The 23212-nt window shown below is 36.5% G+C and overlaps 1 protein-coding gene across 1 annotated transcript in view; it reads left to right on the forward strand.

The window, feature by feature from the left end:
- Positions 1 to 683: 683 nt before the first annotated feature.
- The window catches only part of LOC100991786 (membrane-spanning 4-domains subfamily A member 5-like), a 44173-nt gene continuing 21644 nt past the window's right edge, over positions 684 to 23212 (forward strand). The window contains exons 1-2 of the mRNA XM_003826334.2: positions 684 to 780; positions 7866 to 8012. Coding sequence (XP_003826382.1) covers positions 733 to 780; positions 7866 to 8012 — 195 coding nt within the window. The 5' untranslated portion in view covers positions 684 to 732. The remainder of the gene's footprint in view (positions 781 to 7865; positions 8013 to 23212) is intronic.

Consider the following 23212-nt stretch of genomic DNA (forward strand, 5'->3'; position numbering starts at 1 on the left):
TGAACAATCTTGGAAAGAGTATATCATGAACTCGCCTTGCTTTAGATGTTTACCTTTGACCCAATCAGTTAGGATAAAAGAATAATTATGGATATTAAATATGGATGCTAGGGAGAATAACACAGGTTATATAAAATCTAATGATAGCTATCTGTGAGTTGTAATTTTCTTATCTATTGAACACCCTCTCTATATTTTTATTGGTTCCTAACTTATGAAGCCCACCTTTCCAAAATATAACATATCACTCTATTTTCCAGCCTCCCCTGCATCTGGTGTAGGTATATGACATGGGTTCTTCCAGTCAGGTGCCCCTGAACCAGACTTTAATTTAGAGGGAAACAACAATGAGTAAGAGAATAAACCATGGCAACCAAAAGCCCAATTTTTCTGACCCTGTAAATGTGGGGATATGGGTAATTTCTAGAGGGATTTATGATATTGGGACAGTCACCATATTCTATTTACTAAAGCCTAATTTAAGGTTTGTAAGTGAACAAACAATTTGAGCGGTAACTAATGGATTTCTCAAGATAGTAATATTGGTGGTTTCATGCAAAACCCTCTCAGGGAACAACAAAGTAGTGAAAAATAGGCAGCTGTTGGTTGGATTTCCCTCTAAAGTTTAAGTTTCTTATCCCCCCCCAAAATTAACATTAATTTGTTTTCATATTTTCCTACAGAAAAGGAACACATTTATTCTTTCATATCTCTATTGTGTCTTAGTGAAAAATGCCACGAAATCGTCTGTGGACAAGAGAGGAAACAAGAATGTTGGGGGTAAGAACTAAATACCAATTGAGTGAATAAATGATTATAGTGCTGCGATTTCTAAATATAAAAGGGAAGAGACTGTAACCACCTCTATTATGAACTCCTCAAATGGAGAAATGTTAATAGAAGTGTCCTGAAATTGTTATGCAGCATCTGCATTTTCCACATTCAGCCTCAACACATAAGCTATTTATCAGGCTCACATTAAATAAAGCAGAAATTATGAATTTATCAGCTACATATAAATGACCCAACAACGTCTAAACCCACTCATGCTCTCAGAAAACCCTGACTCTGGAAATGGGTAAAGAAATCTCTTTTTGGCATCTATAAATTATTTCAAGCTAAGCTGATGATGTGGTTCTAAATGAGATGACCAGACTGTGGAAACTACATTCAAGAGAAGCTGCAGGCCACAGAGTTTTATGGTCAGTGATCACAATAACACTGTGCTTTCAAGATTACCCCCAAAACACATGACTCTTTTCCCAGTCAACTTCATCAAATATGGCAGGTATTCACCCATATTGCTGTTTGATTTTGCATTATCCACTCATTGTTGGATGATGGAACCGGATTAGGATTAAACCAGCAGGATTAAAGTTTGGTTCAGGAAAATTCCCAACATCACAAGTCTATTATTACTTCCACTTATTTAAGATCTGCCTGATCCTTTGCCAGAATTATACTAAGAGCCTTACATAAAACAAGCAATGAACCCAATATTTTCTCTCCTCATTTTCAAGGTTGTGATATTAAAGATGTGGATTCCTAACCCCCTTATCCATTTATCTGGTCTTGATATTGGGAAAAAAATAGTTGAAATGTATTTGAGAATAAATAAATTTGTTATTGTCCGTATTACTGTCTTTCTAATGAGATCTACCATTATCTAAGAAGACACAGAGCTCTGGTTTTATTTCACGCATTAAGACATTCCAATGGCCATTTCTCCCTATTCTTACCACTAACTATATCTAAAACTTTGGATAAATACAAGAAAATCCTGAAAAGTACGGATAAGGAAGAATAAGATTTAGGGATCTTTGAATCCAAAGAATGATATGTTAGTGAATTTCCTGAGTTTTCTTTTTATTGCATATATCTCAAACTGGGTTCCCAGTTGAGATATACCTACTAATGTTTCGAAGCCTGCAATTTCAAAACATAAAATACCTAGGAATAAATTTAACCAAGAAGGTGAAAGGAAAACTATAAGTAAAACTACAGAAGACTGATAAAAGAAACTGAAGAGGGCACAAACAAATAGAAAGATATCCCATGCTCATGGATTGGAAAAATGATGATACTAAGCAAAGAAATCTACAATTTCAATGTATTCCAAATCCAAATACCAATGTCATTTTTCATAGAACTAGAAAAAAGAATCCTAAAATTTGTATGGAATCAAAAAAAGTTTTCAAATAGCCAAAGCAATCCAAAATGCTTAGAAGAGAGGGACTTGAGATATTTTCAACCCATAGAAATATCCTGACTACCCTGACTTGATCATTACACATTCAATAAATGTAGCAAAATATTACATGTACCCCACAAATATGTACAAATATTATATCACTAAAAAATAAATTTTAAAAATAAAAATTTGATTGATATAACTAAACAAGGAAAACAAATATATAAAAGAACTCAACACCACCACCAACCAGTAAGATGTAATTAATATTTATAGAATATCTAACATCAGAATATATACTCTTTTTTTTTTTTTTTTTTTTTACTTTTAGGTTCAGGGGTATATGTGTGGGTTTGTTATATAGTAAATTGTTATTGTGGGGGTTTATTGTACAGATTATTTAATCACCCAGGTCATAAGCATAGTACCTCATGGGTAGTTTTTCAATCCTCACCCTGCTCCAAACTTCTACCCTCAAGCAGGTCCTGATGTCTGTTGTTACCTTCTTTGTGTTCATGTGTGCTGGACATTTAGCTCCCACTTATAAGTCAGAACATGTAGTATTTAGTTTTCTGTTCATGTGTTAGTTTGCTTAGGATAATGGCCTCCAGCTCTATTCATGTTGCAGCAAAGGACATGATTTCATTCTTTTTTATGGCTACATCGTATTCCATAGTGTATATGTACCATATTTTCTTTATCTAGTCTACCGTTGATGAGCATTTAGGTTGATTCCATGTCTTTGCTCTTAAGAATACACATTCTTTTTAAGTGTCCATGGAACATTAACCAAATAAACTATATTTTGGGCCATAAGACAAACTTTGAAATATTTCAAAGAATTGAAATCATATGGAATGTATTCTCACCAAAATAGAATCACACTAGAAACCAGTTAAGAGAAAGATAACAAAAAAGCTCCAAACTTGAAAACTAAGACACTTTTAAATAATTAATGCTTTAAAGAGGACATTTCAATGAAAAATTTTTAAAATTCAATTAAATTATAATGAAAATACATGATATCAAAATGTATAACACTAAATGCTTACAGAAAACAAGAAAATTGTCAAATAAATACTCCAAACTCTCACCTAAAAAAAACTAGAAAAGGAAGAGCAAAATAAACCCAAATAAATCAGGAGAAAATAATAAAGATAAGTCAATAAAATTAAAATTTAAAAAGTAGAGAAAATCAGTACAACAAATAGTTGATTCTTTTAAAAGATCATCAAAATCAACAAACATCTAGCAAAACTGATCAAGAAAAAGAAAGAGAATACAAAAATTATCAAACTCAGAAATAAAATAGAGTATATTACTACAGATAATTTATATCTCAAAATAATATTAAGAGACTACTATCAGTAACTCTATAGACACAAATTTGACAACTTTGATAGAATGAACAAATTTTCCCAAAAAGCACAAACTACAACTCAATATGAAATAGATCATTTTAATGGCCCTATAATTGTTAGAAAAATTAAACTTGTAATTTTAAAACTCCTGAAAAAGACATCTCCAGACCTGATTTCACCAAAGAATTCTACCAGATGTTCTTAGAATATTCAACACCAGTTTTTCTCAATATTTTTCAAAAAAACAGAAGAGAATGAAACATTTCCCAACTTATTTGAAGAAGCCAATATTATTCTGATACCAAAATCAAATAAGACAAAGATAGTACAAAAGAAGAAAACTATAGATCCATATCCTTCAGAATATAGACACAAAAATCATTTACAAAGTATTAGGAAATATAATTCAGCAATACTTAAAAATAATTTTCCACCATGACTAAGTGAAACTTATTCCAGATATAAACAGCTGGTTTAGTACTCAAGAAGCAATCAGTGTAACCCATCATATTAATAGGCTAAAGAAGGAAAATCACATGATCATGTCAGTTGATGCAAAATAAACCACATTTGACAAAATTTAACACCCATTCATGATATTTTAGAAAGCTCTTAGAATAATAGAAATGTAGGAGAACTTCCACAACCTGATAAAGAACACCTACAAAAAAACTTACAGCTAACATAATATTTCATCTTTAAAAATTGAACTATTTTCCCCTAAGATTGGTAACAGTGCAAAGATATCATCTCTCACCATGCTTACTAGCACAGTACTAGAAGTCTTAACACAGATCAATAAGATAGAAACATAAAAAGCATACAGATTGTAAAGGAGAAAATAAAAATATCCCTGTTTGCAGATGACATGATGATCTGTGTAGAAAATCCCATGCAATAAAAAAGAAAAGGACTCCTGGAACTAATAAGTGAGTTCAGCAAGGTCACAGGATACAAGATTAATGATCAACATACAAAACTAATTATATTTTTATATAATAGCAATGAACATATGGACAACAAAATTTAAAACACAGTACTATTTAAAATCACTCAAACAATTAAATACTTAGGTGTAAATTTAACAAAATATGTACAGGACTTATATTTTGAAAATTATCTAATACTAATAAAAGAATTCAGGAGGCTGAGGCGGGTGGATCACCTGAGGTCAGGAGTTCAAGACAAGCCTGACCAACCTGGTAAAACCCCATCTCTACTAAAAATACAAAAATTAGCCTGGCGTGGTGGCATGTGCCTGTAATCCCAGCTACTCAGGAGGCTGAGGCAGGAGGATTGCTTGAATCTGGGAGGCAAAGGTTGCAGTGAGCCAAGATCATGCCACTGAATTCCAGCCTGGTTGACAAGAGCGAAACTTCACCTCTGAAAAAAAAATAAATTAAATAAAAGAATTCCAAGTAGGTTACATAAATGAAAAGACATTTATTTTTGTGGCTGAAAATCTCAACATAGTAAAAATATTAATTGTCCCAAAATTGACATATAGATTTAGCACAATTCCTATCAAAATCCCGGAAACATTTTTTGTAGATTTAAATAAGATTATCTAAAATTTCTATGGAAAGGTTGAGAAGCTAGAATAGCTAAAATTTTTTAAAGAAGAATAAAGTGAAAGGAATCATACTACCTGATTTTAATACATATAACTACAGATATTAAGACTGTGTGGTATTGGTGTAGCAACAGATACATGGATAAATGGAACAGAACACAGAATCCATGAGTAGACTCATACAAGTACAGTTGACTGATTTTTTTATAAAAGTAATTCAACGGAGGAAGTATAGTCATCTCTAAAAATGGTTTTGGACTAACTGGATAACCAGTGGCAAAAAATAAAAGAAAAGAACCTCAAATTAAAGTATCCTACCTTATACAAAAATTAATTCAAAATGAATAATATGTTTAAATATAAAATATAAAACTATAACACTTTTAGAAGAAAGCATAGGAGAAAATATTTAGTACCTAGGACTCTAGAGCTCTTTAACATGACCTTAAAAACATGATCCATCCACAAAAGACACAAATCAATACATTTTACTTCACCAAAATTAAGTTTTGTTTTGTGAAATACCCTTGTTAGGAAGATGAAATCACAAGCTACAGAGTAGGAGAAAATACTTGCTAACCACATCTCTGACAAAGGATTTGTATCTAAGAATATCCTTCTTAAAATCCTTAAAACTCAACAGCAGAAAATACACAAATGATCCAACTTTAAAACCAGCAAAAGACGTGAAAAGACATTTCACTGAAGAAGATATACAGATGGCATAAGCATATAGAAAGATGCTCAACATCATTAGCCACCAGAGAAATGCAAATTAAGACCACAATGAGATATCACTACAAACCTATTAGAACAACTAAAATAAGAAATTGTGACAATACCAAATGCTGGAGATGATGCAGAGAAACTGGATCTCTCTTACATTGCCAATGAGAATATAAAAATGATAAAATCACTCTCGAAAATAGTTTGACATCTTATTTAAATACTAAACATACACTTAACATTAAATTTAGCAAGTGAGCTCCAGGGTATTTATCTTGGACAACTGAAAACTGATGTCTGCAGAATTTACACATGACTATTCATAGCATCTTTATTTGTAATAGCTCCCAAAGTGGAAACTATCAGAATACCCCCTCAAGAACTGAATAAACTCTAGTTGTTCATACCGTAGACTACTACTCAGAAATTAAAAAGCAGTGAACTACATTGTTACACATAACAACTTGATGGATCTCAAAGGTATTTTGCTGGACAACAACAAAAAAGCCAATCACAAAATGAACATACTGCATTATTCCATTTATTTGACATTATCAAAATGATAATAGTGAGGATAAGAAAAACAAATTAGTGACTACCAGAAGTTCAGCATTGTTGGGACAATAAAGATATAGCATGAGGGATATCTTCATGGTGATAGAATAGTTCTGTATCCTGATTATGGTTGTGATTATGCAAATATGCTTATGTGCTCAAATGACACATAACTATACACATACACTATATCAAGGTTAATTTCCCAATTTTGATATTGTCATATAGTTATGTAAGATGGTACCATTCTGAAAATCTGGATTCAGGACACAAGGACCTGTCCATACTAGTTTTGAAAATTCCTATGAATTTGTAATTACTTAATAAAGTTTTTTTAAATTCTACATCCTTCACTAAACTCAGACTTCAGAGAAAGTCATCGTTTTCCATGCCAAGCAAGGAGATGAAATGTGCACAGCATGTCAATCAGTGGGAAAAGTCCTATCCATTCCAGTTTCCCCTTGCTTCCTGCCACAGCCTGCCTGAAGTACCTCCAAATGCATAGTTTTGTGTTGCCTAGGGGTTAATCTGTAAGTGAAAATAGTATTTTCATTAATTAGCCACTTCTTGGCTCTCCCCAGAATCACACACCAGAACAGAAGCTCATTGCAAACTTCAAGTAGAGATGTCCAGTGTTTTAAGAAAATCTGTGAGAAAAATATGTCAGGAATCCCCAGACATTGTGAAAATATGGTTGCAGTATGGCAACAGATGCTAAGTTATGAACTCCAATCCTGCTCCTTCAGCTTTTTCAAACTTAACCACTGCACTTACCTGGGGGTGTAGGTAGGGAGATTCGGAATGTTGGTTCATTCAGCTGTGGCAGAACAAAAGCACCCCTGAGAAATATCTACCTGAAAACCAACTGGAAGGCCCTACAGTGATACGTTAGAGGGCTCTTCATACAACTTAGAATTGTCCTCCTCCTATGGCTCAGAAACTGTCATAGCTGGCCTATAACTTCTGTGGGTACAAATTATCTGAGACCTCCACATCAGGAAATAGCCCCTTGGAAGAGTGACAGAAAACCAAGGATCCCAAAGGCTCACTATCCTTTTAAAAGGACCCTCTTATAAAGGACCCAGGACTATCAGTTATAGATGTTATGGAGGTGGGAAGAACAAAAGGAACCAAAGTCCAAAAATCAGCTTTGGTAAAATAAGAGAAATCTAGGGAAGGTCAGAAATACCAAGTCTAGTTGCCTGTAGAACATAAAAGCTGTATATGCAGGATAAGATTGTTGACCTAGGTCAAGAATTCTTGACCATACAGGTACATAGTCATTATATCTACAAACTGCTCTGAAATAATAAACTTTCCTTATCTGAGTTGAATGTTGAGAAATTTAAAATTCTGTTAGGTCATCACCTTCTGTCTTCATCATGGCTTTTTCTTGATGTGTATTCCTTTCAAAGGTTGAACTAAAATAATAATTAGTGATAGTGTTATTTTCTTCCAGGCGATACAACAAGTAATGACTGGCATAATTCTTCACTGCCTGGGACTGCTCTGGATGTATTTGTTACTCACACAAACTACTGCATTTGGAGCCACATATATTCCTCTTGCATTACTAACGGCATATCCATTTTGGTCATCCTTGCTTGTGAGTAAATAATCAAATTTCTGATTGTTATTCATTAATTTATTCGTTACATTTAATGACTGTTTATCAGTCAAGCAGTGTGCCAGAGACTGAACACTAAAAATGCACAATCTCTATTCTCAAGGAACTCATTTTACCTGGTTGAAAATAATATACCAATATGAAAAAACTGGAGGAGCCAAGATGGCCGAATAGGAACAGCTCCGGTCTACAGCTCCCAGCGTGAGCGACGCAGAAGACGGGTGATTTCTGCATTTCCATCTGAGGTACCGGGTTCATCTCACTAGGGAGTGCCAGACAGTGGGCGCAGGCCAGTGGGTGCGTGCACTGTGCGCGAGCCGAAGCAGGGCGAGGCATTGCCTCACCTGGGAAGCACAAGGGGTCAGGGAGTTCCCTTTCTGAGTCAAAGAAAGGAGTGACGGATGCACCTGGAAAATCGGGTCACTCCCACCCGAATATTGCGCTTTTCAGACCGGCTTAAAAAACGGCGCACCACGAGACTATATCCCACACCTGGCTAGGAGGGTCCTACGCCCACGGAATCTCGCTGATTGCTAGCACAGCAGTCTGAGATCAAACTGCAAGGCGGCAGCGAGGCTGGGGGAGGGGCGCCCGCCATTGCCCAGGCTTGATTAGGTAAACAAAGCAGCCCGGAAGCTCAAACTGGGTGGAGCCCACCACAGCTCAAGGAGGCCTGCCTGCCTCTGTAGGCTCCACCTCTGGGGGCAGGGCACAGACAAACAAAAAGACAGCAGTAACCTCTGCAGACTTAAATGTCCCTGTCTGACAGCTTTGAAGAGAGCAGTGGTTCTCCCAGCACGCAGCTGGAGATCTGAGAACGGGCAGACTGCCTCCTCAAGTGGGTCCCTGACCCCTGACCCCCGAGCAGCCTAACTGGGAGGCACCCCCCAGCAGGGGCACACTGACACCTCACACGGCAGGGTACTCCAACAGACCTGCAGCTGAGGGTCCTCTCTGTTAGAAGGAAAACTAACAAACAGAAAGGACATCCACACCGAAAACCCATCTGTACATCACCATCATCAAAGACCAAAAGTAGATAAAACCACAAAGATGGGGAAAAAACAGAACAGAAAAACTGGAAACTCTAAAACGCAGAGCGCCTCTCCTCCTCCAAAGGAACGCAGTTCCTCACCAGCAACGGAACAAAGCTGGATGGAGAATGATTTTGACGAGCTGAGAGAAGAAGGCTTCAGACGACCAAATTACTCTGAGCTACGGGAGGATATTCAAACCAAAGGCAAAGAAGTTGAAAACTTTGAAAAAAATTTAGACGAATGTATAACTAGAATAACCAATACAGAGAAGTGCTTAAAGGAGCTGATGGAGCTGAAAACCAAGGCTCGAGAACTATGTGAAGAATGCAGAAGCCTCAGGAGCCGATGCGATCAACTGGAAGAAAGGGTATCAGCAATGGAAGATGAAATGAATGAAATGAAGCGAGAAGGGAAGTTTAGAGAAAAAAGAATAAAAAGAAATGAGCAAAGCCTCCAAGAAATATGGGACTATGTGAAAAGACCAAATCTACGTCTGATTGGTGTACCTGAAAGTGATGCAGAGAATGGAACCAAGTTGGAAAACACTCTGCAGGATATTATCCAGGAGAACTTCCCCAATCTAGCAAGGCAGGCCAACGTTCAGATTCAGGAAATACAGAGAACGCCACAAAGATACTCCTCGAGAAGAGCAACTCCAAGACACATAATTGTCAGATTCACCAAAGTTGAAATGAAGGAAAAAATGTTAAGGGCAGCCAGACAGAAAGGTCGGGTTACCCTCAAAGGGAAGCCCATCAGACTAACAGCGGATCTCTCGGCAGAAACCCTACAAGCCAGAAGAGAGTGGGGGCCAATATTCAACATTCTGAAAGAAAAGAATTTTCAACCCAGAATTTCATATCCAGCCAAACTAAGCTTCATAAGTGAAGGAGAAATAAAATACTTTACAGACAAGCAAATGCTGACCGATTGTGTCACCACCAGGCCTGCCCTAAAAGAGCTCCTGAAGGAAGCGCTAAACATGGAAAGGAACAACCGGTACCAGCTGCTGCAAAATCATGCCAAAATGTAAAGACCATCGAGACTAGGAAGAAACTGCATCAACTAACGAGCAAAATCACCAGCTAACATCATAATGACAGGATCAAATTCACACATAACAATATTAACTTTAAATGTAAATGGACTAAATTCTCCAATTAAAAGACACAGACTGGCAAGTTGGATAAAGAGTCAAGACCCATCAGTGTGCTGTATTCAGGAAACCCATCTCACGTGCAGAGACACACATAGGCTCAAAATAAAAGGATGGAGGAAGATCTACCAAGCAAATGGAAAACAAAAAAAGCAGGGGTTGCAATCCTAGTCTCTGATAAAACAGACTTTAAACCAACAAAGATCAAAAGAGGCAAAGAAGGCCGTTACATAATGGTAAAGGGATCAATTCAACAAGAGGAGCTAACTATCCTAAATATATATGCACCCAATACAGGAGCACCCAGATTCATAAAGCAAGTCCTGAGTGACCTACAAAGAGACTTACACTCCCACACATTAATAATGGGAGACTTTAACACCCCACTGTCAACATTAGACAGATCAACGAGACAGAAAGTCAACAAGGATACCCAGGAATTGAACTCAGCTCTGCACCAAGCGGACCTAATAGACATCTACAGAACTCTCCACCCCAAATCAACAGAATATACATTTTTTTCAGCACCACACCACACCTATTCCAAAATTGACCACATACTTGGAAGTAAAGCTCTCCTCAGCAAATGTAAAAGAACAGAAATTATAACAAACTATCTCTCAGACCACAGTGCAATCAAACTAGAACTCAGGATTAAGAATCTCATTCAAAGCCGCTCAACTACATGGAAACTGAACAACCTGCTCCTGAATGACTACTGGGTACATAACGAAATGAAGGCAGAAATAAAGATGTTCTTTGAAACCAACGAGAACAAAGACACAACATACCAGAATCTCTGGGATGCATTCAAAGCAGTGTGTAGAGGGAAATTTATAGCACTAAATGCCCATAAGAGAAAGCAGGAAAGATCCAAAATTGACACCCTAACATCACAATTAAAAGAACTAGAAAAGCAAGAGCAAACACATTCAAAAGCTAGCAGAAGGCAAGAAATAACTAAAATCAGAGCAGAACTGAAGGAAATAGAGACACAAAAAACCCTTCAAAAAATCAATGAATCCAGGAGCTGGTTTTTTGAAAGGATCAACAAAATTGATAGACCGCTAGCAAGATTAATAAAGAAAAAAAGAGAGAAGAATCAAATAGACACAATAAAAAATGATAAAGGGGATATCACCACCGATCCCACAGAAATACAAACTACCATCAGAGAATACTACAAACACCTCTATGCAAATAAACTAGAAAATCTAGAAGAAATGGATACATTCCTCGACACATACACTCTCCCAAGACTAAACCAGGAAGAAGTTGAATCTTGGAATAGACCAATAACAGGAGCTGAAATTGTGGCAATAATCAATAGTTTACCAACCAAAAAGAGTCCAGGACCAGATGGATTCACAGCTGAATTCTACCAGAGGTACAAGGAGGAACTGGTACCATTCCTTCTGAAACTATTCCAATCAATAGAAAAAGAGGGAATCCTCCCTAACTCATTTTATGAGGCCAGCATCATTCTGATACCAAAGCCGGGCAGAGACACAACCAAAAAAGAGAATTTTAGACCAATATCCTTGATGAACATTGATGCAAAAATCCTCAATAAAATACTGGCAAACCGAATCCAGCAGCACATCAAAAAGCTTATCCACCATGATCAAGTGGGCTTCATCCCTGGGATGCAAGGCTGGTTCAATATATGCAAATCAATAAATGTAATCCAGCATATAAACAGAGCCAAAGACAAAAACCACATGATTATCTCAATAGATGCAGAAAAAGCCTTTGACAAAATTCAACAACCCTTCATGCTAAAAACTCTCAATAAATTAGGTATTGATGGGACGTATTTCAAAATAATAAGAGCTATCTATGACAAACCCACAGCCAATATCATACTGAATGGGCAAAAACTGGAAGCATTCCCTTTGAAAACTGGCACAAGACAGGGATGCCCTCTCTCACTACTCCTATTCAACATAGTGTTGGAAGTTCTGGCCAGGGCAATCAGGCAGGAGAAGGAAATAAAGGGTATTCAATTAGGAAAACAGGAAGTCAAATTGTCCCTGTTTGCAGATGACATGATTGTTTATCTAGAAAACCCCATCGTCTCAGCCCCAAATCTCCTTAAGCTGATAAGCAACTTCAGCAAAGTCTCAGGATACAAAATCAATGTACAAAAATCACAAGCATTCCTATACACCAACAACAGACAAACAGAGAGCCAAATCATGAGTGAACTCCCATTCACAATTGCTTCAAAGAGAATAAAATACCTAGGAATCCAACTTACAAGGGATGTGAAGGACCTCTTCAAGGAGAACTACAAACCACTGCTCAAGGAAATAAAAGAGGATACAAACAAATGGAAGAACATTCCATGCTCATGGGTAGGAAGAATCAATATCGTGAAAATGGCCGTACTGCCCAAGGTAATTTATAGATTCAACGCCATCCCCATCAAGCTACCAATGACTTTCTTCACAGAATTGGAAAAAACTACTTTAAAGTTCATATGGAACCAAAAAAGAGCTCGCATCGCCAAGTCAATCCTAAGCCAAAAGAACAAAGCTGGAGGCATCACACTACCTGACTTCAAACTATACTACAAGGCTACAGTAACCAAAACAGCATGGTACTGGTACCAAAACAGAGATATAGATCAATGGAACAGAACAGAGCCCTCAGAAATAACGCCAGTTACCTACAACTATCTGATCTTTGACAAACCTGAGAAAAACAAGCAATGGGGAAAGGATTCCCTATTTAATAAATGGTGCTGGGAAAACTGGCTAGCCATATGTAGAAAGCTGAAACTGGATCCCTTCCTTACACCTTATACAAAAATCAATTCAAGATGGATTAAAGATTTAAACATTAGACCTAAAACCATAAAAACCCTAGAAGAAAACCTAGGCATTACCATTCAGGACATAGGTGTGGGCAAGGACTTCATGTCCAAAACACCAAAAGCAATGGCAACAAAAGCCAAAATTGACAAATGGGATCTAATTAAACTAAAGAGCTTCTGCACAGCAAAAGAAACTACCATCAGAGTGAACAGGCAACCTACAACATGGGAGAAAATTTTTGCAACCTACTCATCTGACAAAGGGCTAATATCCAGAATCTACAATGAACTCAAACAAATTTACAAGAAAAAAACAAACAACCCCATCAAAAAGTGGGCGAAGGACATGAACAGACACTTCTCAAAAGAAGACATTTATGCAGCCAAAAAACACATGAAAAAATGCTCATCATCACTGGCCATCAGAGAAATGCAAATCAAAACCACTATGAGATATCATCTCACACCAGTTAGAATGGCAATCATTAAAAAGTCAGGAAACAACAGGTGCTGGAGAGGATGTGGAGAAATAGGAACACTTTTACACTGTTGGTGGGACTGTAAACTAGTTCAACCATTGTGGAAGTCAGTGTGGCGATTCCTCAGGGATCTAGAACTAGAAATACCATTTGACCCAGCCATCCCATTACTGGGTATATACCCAAAGGACTATAAATCATGCTGCTATAAAGACACCTGCACACGTATGTTTATTGCGGCATTATTCACAATAGCAAAGACTTGGAACCAACCCAAATGTCCAACAATGATAGACTGGATTAAGAAAATGTGGCACATATACACCATGGAATACTATGCAGCCATAAAAAATGATGAGTTCATGTCCTTTGTAGGGACATGGATGAAACTGGAAACCATCATTCTCAGTAAACTATCGCAAGAACGAAAAACCAAACACCGCATATTCTCACTCATAGGTGGGAATTGAACAATGAGATCACATGGACACAGGAAGGGGAATATCACACTCTGGGGACTGTGGTGGGAGGGGGGAGGGGGAGGGATAGCATTGGGAGATATACCTAATGCTAGATGACGAGTTAGTGGGTGCAGCACACCAGCATGGCACATGTATACATATGTAACTAACCTGCACAATGTGCACATGTACCCTAAAACTTAAAGTATAATAAAAAAAAAAAGAGAGAAAACTTAGATTCTTATCAGTGACATTCTTTAATAATAAGAGTCTATTTTGTTAAAAGGCTACATTTTACATTCTTCTAGGATATGGAGAAAAATGATAAGATGCCCAAGGGGCATTTTGGGAAAACAGAAAATGGTTGGTGACTATTCATCTGCCCATATGGTATTTATTTTGCCAGTGGGGCAAATAAAAAATGAGAGAGCATAACTGCTGAGGAAATAGTGGGATATATACAATTTGTGTAGGGAAAGAAGCATAAAATCTTTGTGTTGTATTCAAGAAGTATTTGGTAAAATTGAACAGAGATTTTGAAATTGAATTTTATTGTGACTGATAGTATGATGAGTGATGTGCCATTGTCTTTAAAGGGGATATCATGAAGAAGATATTATGGTGGTTGATGTGCCATGTTTCCTACAAAATCCTGAGTAAAGTTTATTATAATATCACATTTGGAGTTTGATCACTCAACCAGTACTTATTGAGTGCTATGATGTGTCAGGCACTGTTTTAGGTGCCTGAGATACATTAGCAAACAAAACAAAGATCCCACTTCTTATGGAGCTTTTATTCTAGCATGGTGTAGTATATTAGAAGATGATAAGGCCATAGAAGCAGAAAGAAAAAGAGTAGGCTAAGGGGGACTGGAATTTTTGGGAAAGTGGCAAAGGGATTTAGGTTATCATCTAAAATTGGATGGTTGAGGTAGGGCTCCTTGAAAAAGTGACTCTATTACTGATCTATTGTTATATAATAAACCACCAAAAACCCAGTGGCATACAATTACAAGCATTTATTTTTTACTCATGCAGACTTGGCAGAGATTCAGCTGCTCTTGGCCTGGTTTCAAGCCATAGGACATGTCCAGATCCACTCCATATGTATCTTATTGCCTTTAGACTAGTGGCTACTAGAGGCATATTCTTCTCACAATGAAAAGCAAGAACACAAGAGGACAATCCTAATCACACAAGACCATTTCAAGCTTTGGCTTGGGTCATGTTTGTTAAAATCCCAGCTAAAACAAATAAAATGATCAAGTCCTAAATTAAAGGGAAGCATAATCCAAGCACCATGAGATCACAGCAAGAGTATGAAAATATATTATTATTACCTAAAAGTAAAAAATTGTGACCAGCAGTTCAAACTACCATAGTGACATTTGAGCAAAGACTTGAAAAAGTGATGGTTTTGACCACAAGGATATGCTGGGAAACAACATCTCAGGAGAACAGTCAGAATGAAGTCTTCAATGAAGGTTCCTAGAAAAATGTAGTCAGTATTTCTGGAACAGAGTGAGCAAGCACAATAGTAGTAGAAAACAAGTTAGAAAAAATAATGGGGTGCCTGTTAATATAGGGCTATGTAAGCCATTGTAAAGATTTTAGCTTTTACTGTTAGTGAAATTGGAGTTATTATAGTGTTTCATAAACAGAGTTAAATAATCTGGCTTAGGTTTTAAAAGAATCACTTTGGTTTCTGTGTTGAAAAGAGAATGAAGGGGTCCGAAGAGACTTTTTAGAAAGCTACTTCAAAAGTCCAGGTGAGACTCAAACAAGGTTGTTAGTAGTGAAGGTGGTGAAAGTAATGATGTAGATATATGTTGAGGTAGAGCCAATTTAATATCTTGATGGATTGGGTATGGAGTGTGAAAGAAGTTAAAGATAATGCCAGGGTTTTTGTTCAAGCTAATAGAAGGAATGACTTGACATCAACTGATACAGGGAAGACTGTGTACAGAACTGGTTTTCAGAGGAAGACAATGAGTTTGCTTTGAAAATGTTGAGTTTGAAGTATTTATTTAATATTCAACTGGAGATGTCAAGTAGCCTATTGGACATGGAATGTAGAGTTCAGAAGACAGAATTAGAATAAAAGATACAGACTTGCAGAAAGGACAAGACTTCACCAACCAAGTATCTGCTGCCTTCAAGAGACTCACCTAACACATAAGGAATCACATAAACTTAAGGGAAAGGGGTAGAAAAAGATGTTCCATGCAAATGGACACCAAAAGCTAGCAGGAGTAACTATTCCTCTATGAGACAAAACAAACTTCAAAGGAACAGCAGTTAAAAAAGACAAAGATAGACCTTATATAATAATAAAAGGCCTTGTCCAACAAGAAAATATCACAGTCCTAAATATATACGCACCTAATGCTGGAGCTCCCAAATTTATAAGACAATTACTACTAGACCTAAGAAATGAGATAGCAACACAATAATAGGGGGGACTTCAATACTCCACTGGCAGCACTAGACAGGTCATCAAGACAGAAAATCGACAAAGAAACTATTGATTTAAACTATACCCTGGAACAAACTGACTTAACAGATATTTACAAAACCATTGTACCCAACAACTGCAGAATATGCATTCTATTCATCAGCACATGGAACTTTATCCAAGATAGACCAAATGATAGGCCACAAAACAGGTCTCAATACATTTAGGAAAACTGAAATAATATCAAGTATTCTCTCAGACCACAGTGGAATAAAATTGGAAATCAACTCCAAAAGGGACCTTCAAAACCATGCAAATACATGGAAATTAAATAACCTGCTCCTGAATGATCATTGGGTCAACAATGAAATCACAATGGAAATTACAAAATTCTTTGAACTGAATAATAGTGACACAACCTATCAAAACCTCTGGGATACAGCAAAGGTAGTACTAAGAAAAAAGTTCATACCCTTACATGCCTACATCAAAAAGTCTGAAAGAGCACAAATAGACAATCTAAGGTCACACCTCAAGGAACTAGAGAAACAAGAACAAACCAAACACAAACCCAGCAGAAGAAAAGAAATAACCAAGATTAGAGCAGAACAAAATGAAATTGGGGGAAAAAAGCAATACAAAAGATAAATGAAACAAAGAGCTGGCTCTTTGAAAAGGTAAATAAAATTGATAGACCATTAGCAAGAGTAACCAAGAAAAGAGAGATGATCCAAATAAGCTCAATTAGAAATGAAATGGGAGATATTACAACTGAAACCACAGAAATACAAAAGATAACTCAAGGCTACTATGAACACCTTGTGCACATAGATTAGAAAACCTAGAGGAGATGGAAAAATTTCTGGAAATTTACTACCCTCTTAGATTAAACCAGGAAGATATAGAAGCTCTGAACATACCAAAAACAAGCAGCAAGATTAAAATGGTAATAAAAAATTACTAACAACAAAAAAAGCCCAGGACCAGTTGGATTCACAGCAGAATTCTATCAGATCTTCAAAGAAGAATTGGTACCAATCCTACTGACACAACTCCAAAAGACAGAGAAAGAGGGAATCCTCCCTAAATCATTCTATGAGGCCAGTATCACCCCAATACCAAACCAGGAAAAGGACATAACAAAAAAAGAAAACTACAGACAAATATCCCTGATGAACATAAATGCAAAAATCCTTAACAAAATACTAGCTAACCAAATCCAACAGCATATCAAAAAAGTAATCCACCATGATCAAGTGGGTTTCACACCAGGAATGCAGGGGTGTTTTAACATACTCAAGTCAATAAATGTGATACACCACATAAACAGAATTAAAAACAAAAATCGCATGATCATCTCAATAGATGCAGAAAAAGCATTTGACAAAATCCAGCATCACTTTATTATTAAAACCCTCAGCAAAATTGGCATACAAGGGACATACCTCAATGTAATAAAAGCCATCTAACAAATCTACAGCCAACATAATACTGAATGGGGAAAAGTTGAAAGCATTCCCTCTGAGAACTGGAACAAGACAAGGATGCTCACTCTCACCACTTCTATTCAACGTAGTGCTGGAAGTCCTAGCCAGAGCAATCAGACAAGAGAAAGAAATAAAAGGCATCCAAATCAATAAAGAGGAAGTCAAACTCTTGCTGTTTCCTAATGATACAGTTGTATATCCAGAAAACCCTAATGACTCATCCAAAAAACTCTTAAAACTGGTAAATGAATTCAGCAAAGTTTCAGGATATAAAATTAATGTACACAAATCAGTAGCTCTGCTATACACCAACAGCAACCAAGCTGAGAAACAAATGAAGAACTCAACCCCTTTTACAATAGCTGCAAAAAAAATAAAATATTTAGGAGTACACCTAACTAAGGAGTTGAAAGACCTCTACAATGAAAACTACAAAACACCACTAAAAGAAATCATAGATGACAGAAATAAATAGAAACACATCCCATGCTCATTTGCTGGGTAGAATCAGTATTGTGAAAATGGCCATACTGCCAAAAGCAATCTACAAATTCAGCACAATTCCCATCAAAATACTACCATCGTTCCTCACAGAACTGGAAAAAAACAATCCTACAGTTCATATGGAACCAAAAAAAAAAAAAAAAAGCCTACATAGCTAAAGCAAGATTAAGCAAAAACAACATATCTGGAGGCATCATATTACCCAACTTCAAACTATACTATAAAGCCCAAACAGCATGGCACTGGTATAAAAATAGGCACATAGACCAGTGGAACAGAATAGAGAACCCAGAAATAAAGCCAAATACTTACAGTTGGTGTATCTTTGACAAAGCAAACAAAAACATAAAGTGGGGAAAGGACACCCTATTTAACAAATGGTGCTGAGAGAATTGGTAAGCCACATAGAGGAGAATGAAACTGGACCCTCATCTCTCACCTTATTCAAAAATCAACTCAACATGGATCAAGGACTTAAATCTAAAAAAATATATATAGAAGATAACATCGGAAGAACCCTTCTAGACATTGGCTTGGGCAAAGACTTCATGACCAAGAACCCAAAAGCAAATGCAACAAAAACAAAGATAAATAGGTGGGATTTAATTAAACTAAAGAGCTTCTGCACAGCAAAAGGAACAGTCAGCAGAGTAAACAGCAGAGTAAACAGACAACCCACAGAGTGGGAGAAAATCTTCACAATCTACACATCTGACACAGGACTAATATCCAGAATCTACAAGGAACTCAAACAAATTAGCAAGAAAAAATCAAACAGTCCCATCAAAAAGTGGGCTAAGGACATGAATACACAATTCTCAAAAGAAGATATACAAATGGCCAATAAACATATGAAAAAATGCTCAACATCACTAATGATCAGGGAAATGCAAATCAAAACCACAATGTGATACCACCTTACTCCTGCAAGAATGGCCATAATCAAAAAATTTAAAAAAATAGATGTTGGCATGGATGCAGTGAAAAGGGAACACTTCTATGCTGGTGGGGGAATGTAAACTAATACAACCATTATGGGAAACAGTGTGGAGAGTTCTTAAAGAACTAAAAGTAGAACTACCATTTGATCCAGCAATCCCACTGCTGGGTATCTACTCAGAGGAAAAAAAAAGGTCATACAAAAAAGATACTTGCACCCACATGTTTATAGCAGCACAATTTGCAATTGAAAAAATATGGAACCAGCCCAAATGTCCATCAATCTACAAGTAGATAAAGAAGCTGTGGTATACGTTTACAATGGAATACTACTCAGCCATAAAAAGCAACAAATTAATGGCATTCACAACAACCTGGATGGAATTGGAGACTACTATTTTAAGTGAAGTAACTCAGGAATGAAAAACCAAAAATTGTATGTTCTCACCCATAAGTGGGAGCTAAGCTATGAGGCTGCAAGGGCATAAGAATGATACAGTGGACTTTGGGGACTCAGGGGAAAGGGTGGGAGAGGGTGAGGGATAAAAGACTACAAATTGGGTTCAGTGTATACTTCTCAGGTGATGGGTGCACCGAAATCTCACAAGTTACCACTAAAGAATTTACTCATGTAACCAAATACCACCTGTTCCCAAAAACCTATATAAATTTTAAAAAAATCATAAATGTAATGAGAAAAAAGAAGCTTAAAAAAGTAAGAAATCTTAAAAAAATAGAATAAAGAGTCATTGGCATCTAGTAATGAGACTAGATGAGATCACCAAAGAAATAAATAAACATAGAAAAGAAGAGATAACTAAGGACTAGAGCAGCACTGTCCAATACAATAGTCACATGTACCTACTGAACCTGGAAAATGCAACTAAACTGCCCTGAGAAGTGCTGTAAAGATAAAATACATATAAGATTTCAAAACTTAGTATACATTTTAAAATGTAAAATATATAATTATTTTATATTGATTCTATCTCAAAATAATTTTGGATATGTGAACTTATAGAAAATATATTATTAAAATAAGTTGTATATATTTCTTTTTAGTTTTCTTAATATGGCACTTGGAAACTTACATAAGTTGCTTGTATTATATTTCTACTGGACAGCCCTAGACAATATTCTGACTGAGGACAGTGCTATGATTAGGTTTGATTTAATACTATCACTCTATGAGTAATAAGAGATTAGATTTGAGAATGTTAGAGAAGTTAGAAAAAGCTACTGCAGGGATTCAGGCAAGAAAAATGGGGCCTTAATTCAACTTAGAGGTGCCAAAAATATAGGTTCTGTCTTAGTCCATTTTGTGTTGCTGTAATAGAACATCACAGGCTAAGTAATTTATAAAAGAAAACAAATGTACTTCTCACAGTTCTTCAGGCTGGGGACTCTAATATCAAGATGCTGGCATCTTGTGAGGGCCTTCATGCTGCATCGTCTCATGATGGAAAGTCTAAGGGCAGGCCGGGCGCGGTGGCTCACGTCTGTAATCCCAGCACTTTGGGAGGCTGAGGCGGGTAGGTCACGAGGTCAGGAGATCGAGACCATCCTGGCTACCACGGTGAAACCTTGTCTCTACTAAAAATACAAAACATTAGTCAGGCATTGTGGCGGGCACCTGTAGTCCCAGCTACTTGGGAGGCTGAGCCGAGATCACGCCACTGCACTCCTGTCTGGGCCACAGAGCAAGACTCCATCTCGGGGGGAAAAAAAAAATCAACGAAACAGGTAGTTGGTATTTTGCAAAGTTTAACAAAATTGAGAGAGAAGATTCAAATAAATAAAATCTGAAATTAAAAAGGAGACATTACAACTGATGTTGCAGAAATTCAAAAGATCATTAGTGGCTACTGTGAGCAACTATATGCCAATAAATTGGAAAATCTAGAAGAAATGAACAAATTCCAAGATACATACAACCTACTGAGATTGAACCATAAAGAAACCCAAAACCTGAACAGACCGATAACAAGTAATGAGGTCAAAGCCATAGTAAAAAGTCTCTAAGTAAAGAAAAACCTGGGACCGATAGCTTAACTGATGAATTCTACCAAACATTTAAAGATTCTACTCAATTCTACTCAAACTGTTTCAAAAAAATAGAGGAGAAGGGAATACTTCCGAAGTCATTCTATAAGGCTAGTAAAACCCTAATGCCAAAACCAGACAAGGACACATCAAAAAAAGAAAAAAAAAGAAAAAGAAAAAAAAAACTACAGGCCAATCTGATGAATATTGGTGCAAAAATCCTCAACAAAATAATAGCAAACCAAATTCAACAATACATCAGAAAGATCATTCATCGTGACCAAGTGGGATTTACCCCTGGGATGCAAGGATGAATAAACATACCCAAATAAATCAACATAATACATTATATCAACAAAATGAAAAGTAAAAACCATCAGATCACTTCAATTGATGCTGAAAAGTCATATGATAAAACCCAACATCTCTTCATGATAAAAACTCTCAAAAAACTGAGGATAAAAGGGACATACCTCAATATAATAAAAGTCACTTATGACAGACCCACAGCTAGCATACTGAATGGGGAAAAATGGAAAGCCTTTCCTCTAAGATCTGGAACACAACAAGGATGCCTACTGCCACCACTGTTATTTAACATAGTACTGGAAGTCCCAGCTAGAGCAATCAGACAAGAGAAAGTTATGAAGGCCATCCAAATTGAAAAGAAAAAAGTCAAATTATTCTTGTTTGCACATCATATTGTCTTATATTTGGAAAAACCTAAAGACTCCACTAGAAAACTATTAAAACTGATAAACTCAGTAAAGTTTGCAGGATGCAACACCAACGTACAAAAATCAGTAGCATTTCTATATGCCAACAGTGAACAATCTGAAAAAGAAATTTAAAAATTAATCTCATTTACAACAGCCACACATAAAATTAAATACCTAGAAATTAACTAGGGAACCAGGAAACAAATCCACACACCTAGAGTGAACACGTATTCAACAAAGGTGCCAAGAACATATGCTGGGGAAAAGACAGTCTCTTCAATAAATGGTGATGGGAAAACTGGATATCCATATGCAGAAGAATGAATATCTCTCACCATACACAAAAATCAAATCAAAATGGATTAAAGACAAATCTAAGACCTCAAACTATGAAATGACTACAAGAAAACATGAGGAAAATCTCCAGGACATTGGTTTGGGCAAAAATTTCTTGAGCAATACCTCATAAGCACAGGCAATCAGAGCAAACATGGACAAATGGGATCACATGAAGTTAAAAAGCTTCTGCACAGCAAGGGACACAATCAACAAAGTGAAGACACAACCCACAGAATGGGAGAAAATGTTTGCAAACTACCCATCTGACAAGGGATTCATAGCCAGAATATATAAGGAGCTCAAACAACTCTATAAGAAAAAATCTAATAGTCTGATTAAAAAAAAGGGCAAAAGATTTCAGTAGACATTTCTCAAAAGAAGACATACAAATGACAAACAGGCATATGAAAAGGTGCTCAATATCACTGATCATCAGAGAAATGCAAATCAAAACTACAATGAAATATCATCTCACCCCGGTGAAAATGGCTTATATCCAAAAGATAGGCACTAACAAATGCTGGTGACGATGTGGAGGAAAGGGAACCTTTGTACACTGTTCATGGGAATGTAAATTATTACACCCACTATGCAGAATAGTTTGGAGGTTCCTCGAAAACTAAAAATTCAGCTACTATATGATCCAGCAATCCCACTGCTACATATATACCCAAAGGAAGGGAAATCAGTATGTTGAAGAGATATCTGCACTTCTATATTTATTGCAGCACTGTTTACAA

This window comes from Pan paniscus, chromosome 9, assembly GCF_029289425.2.
Source record: "Pan paniscus chromosome 9, NHGRI_mPanPan1-v2.0_pri, whole genome shotgun sequence".
Lineage (NCBI taxonomy): Eukaryota > Metazoa > Chordata > Mammalia > Primates > Hominidae > Pan > Pan paniscus.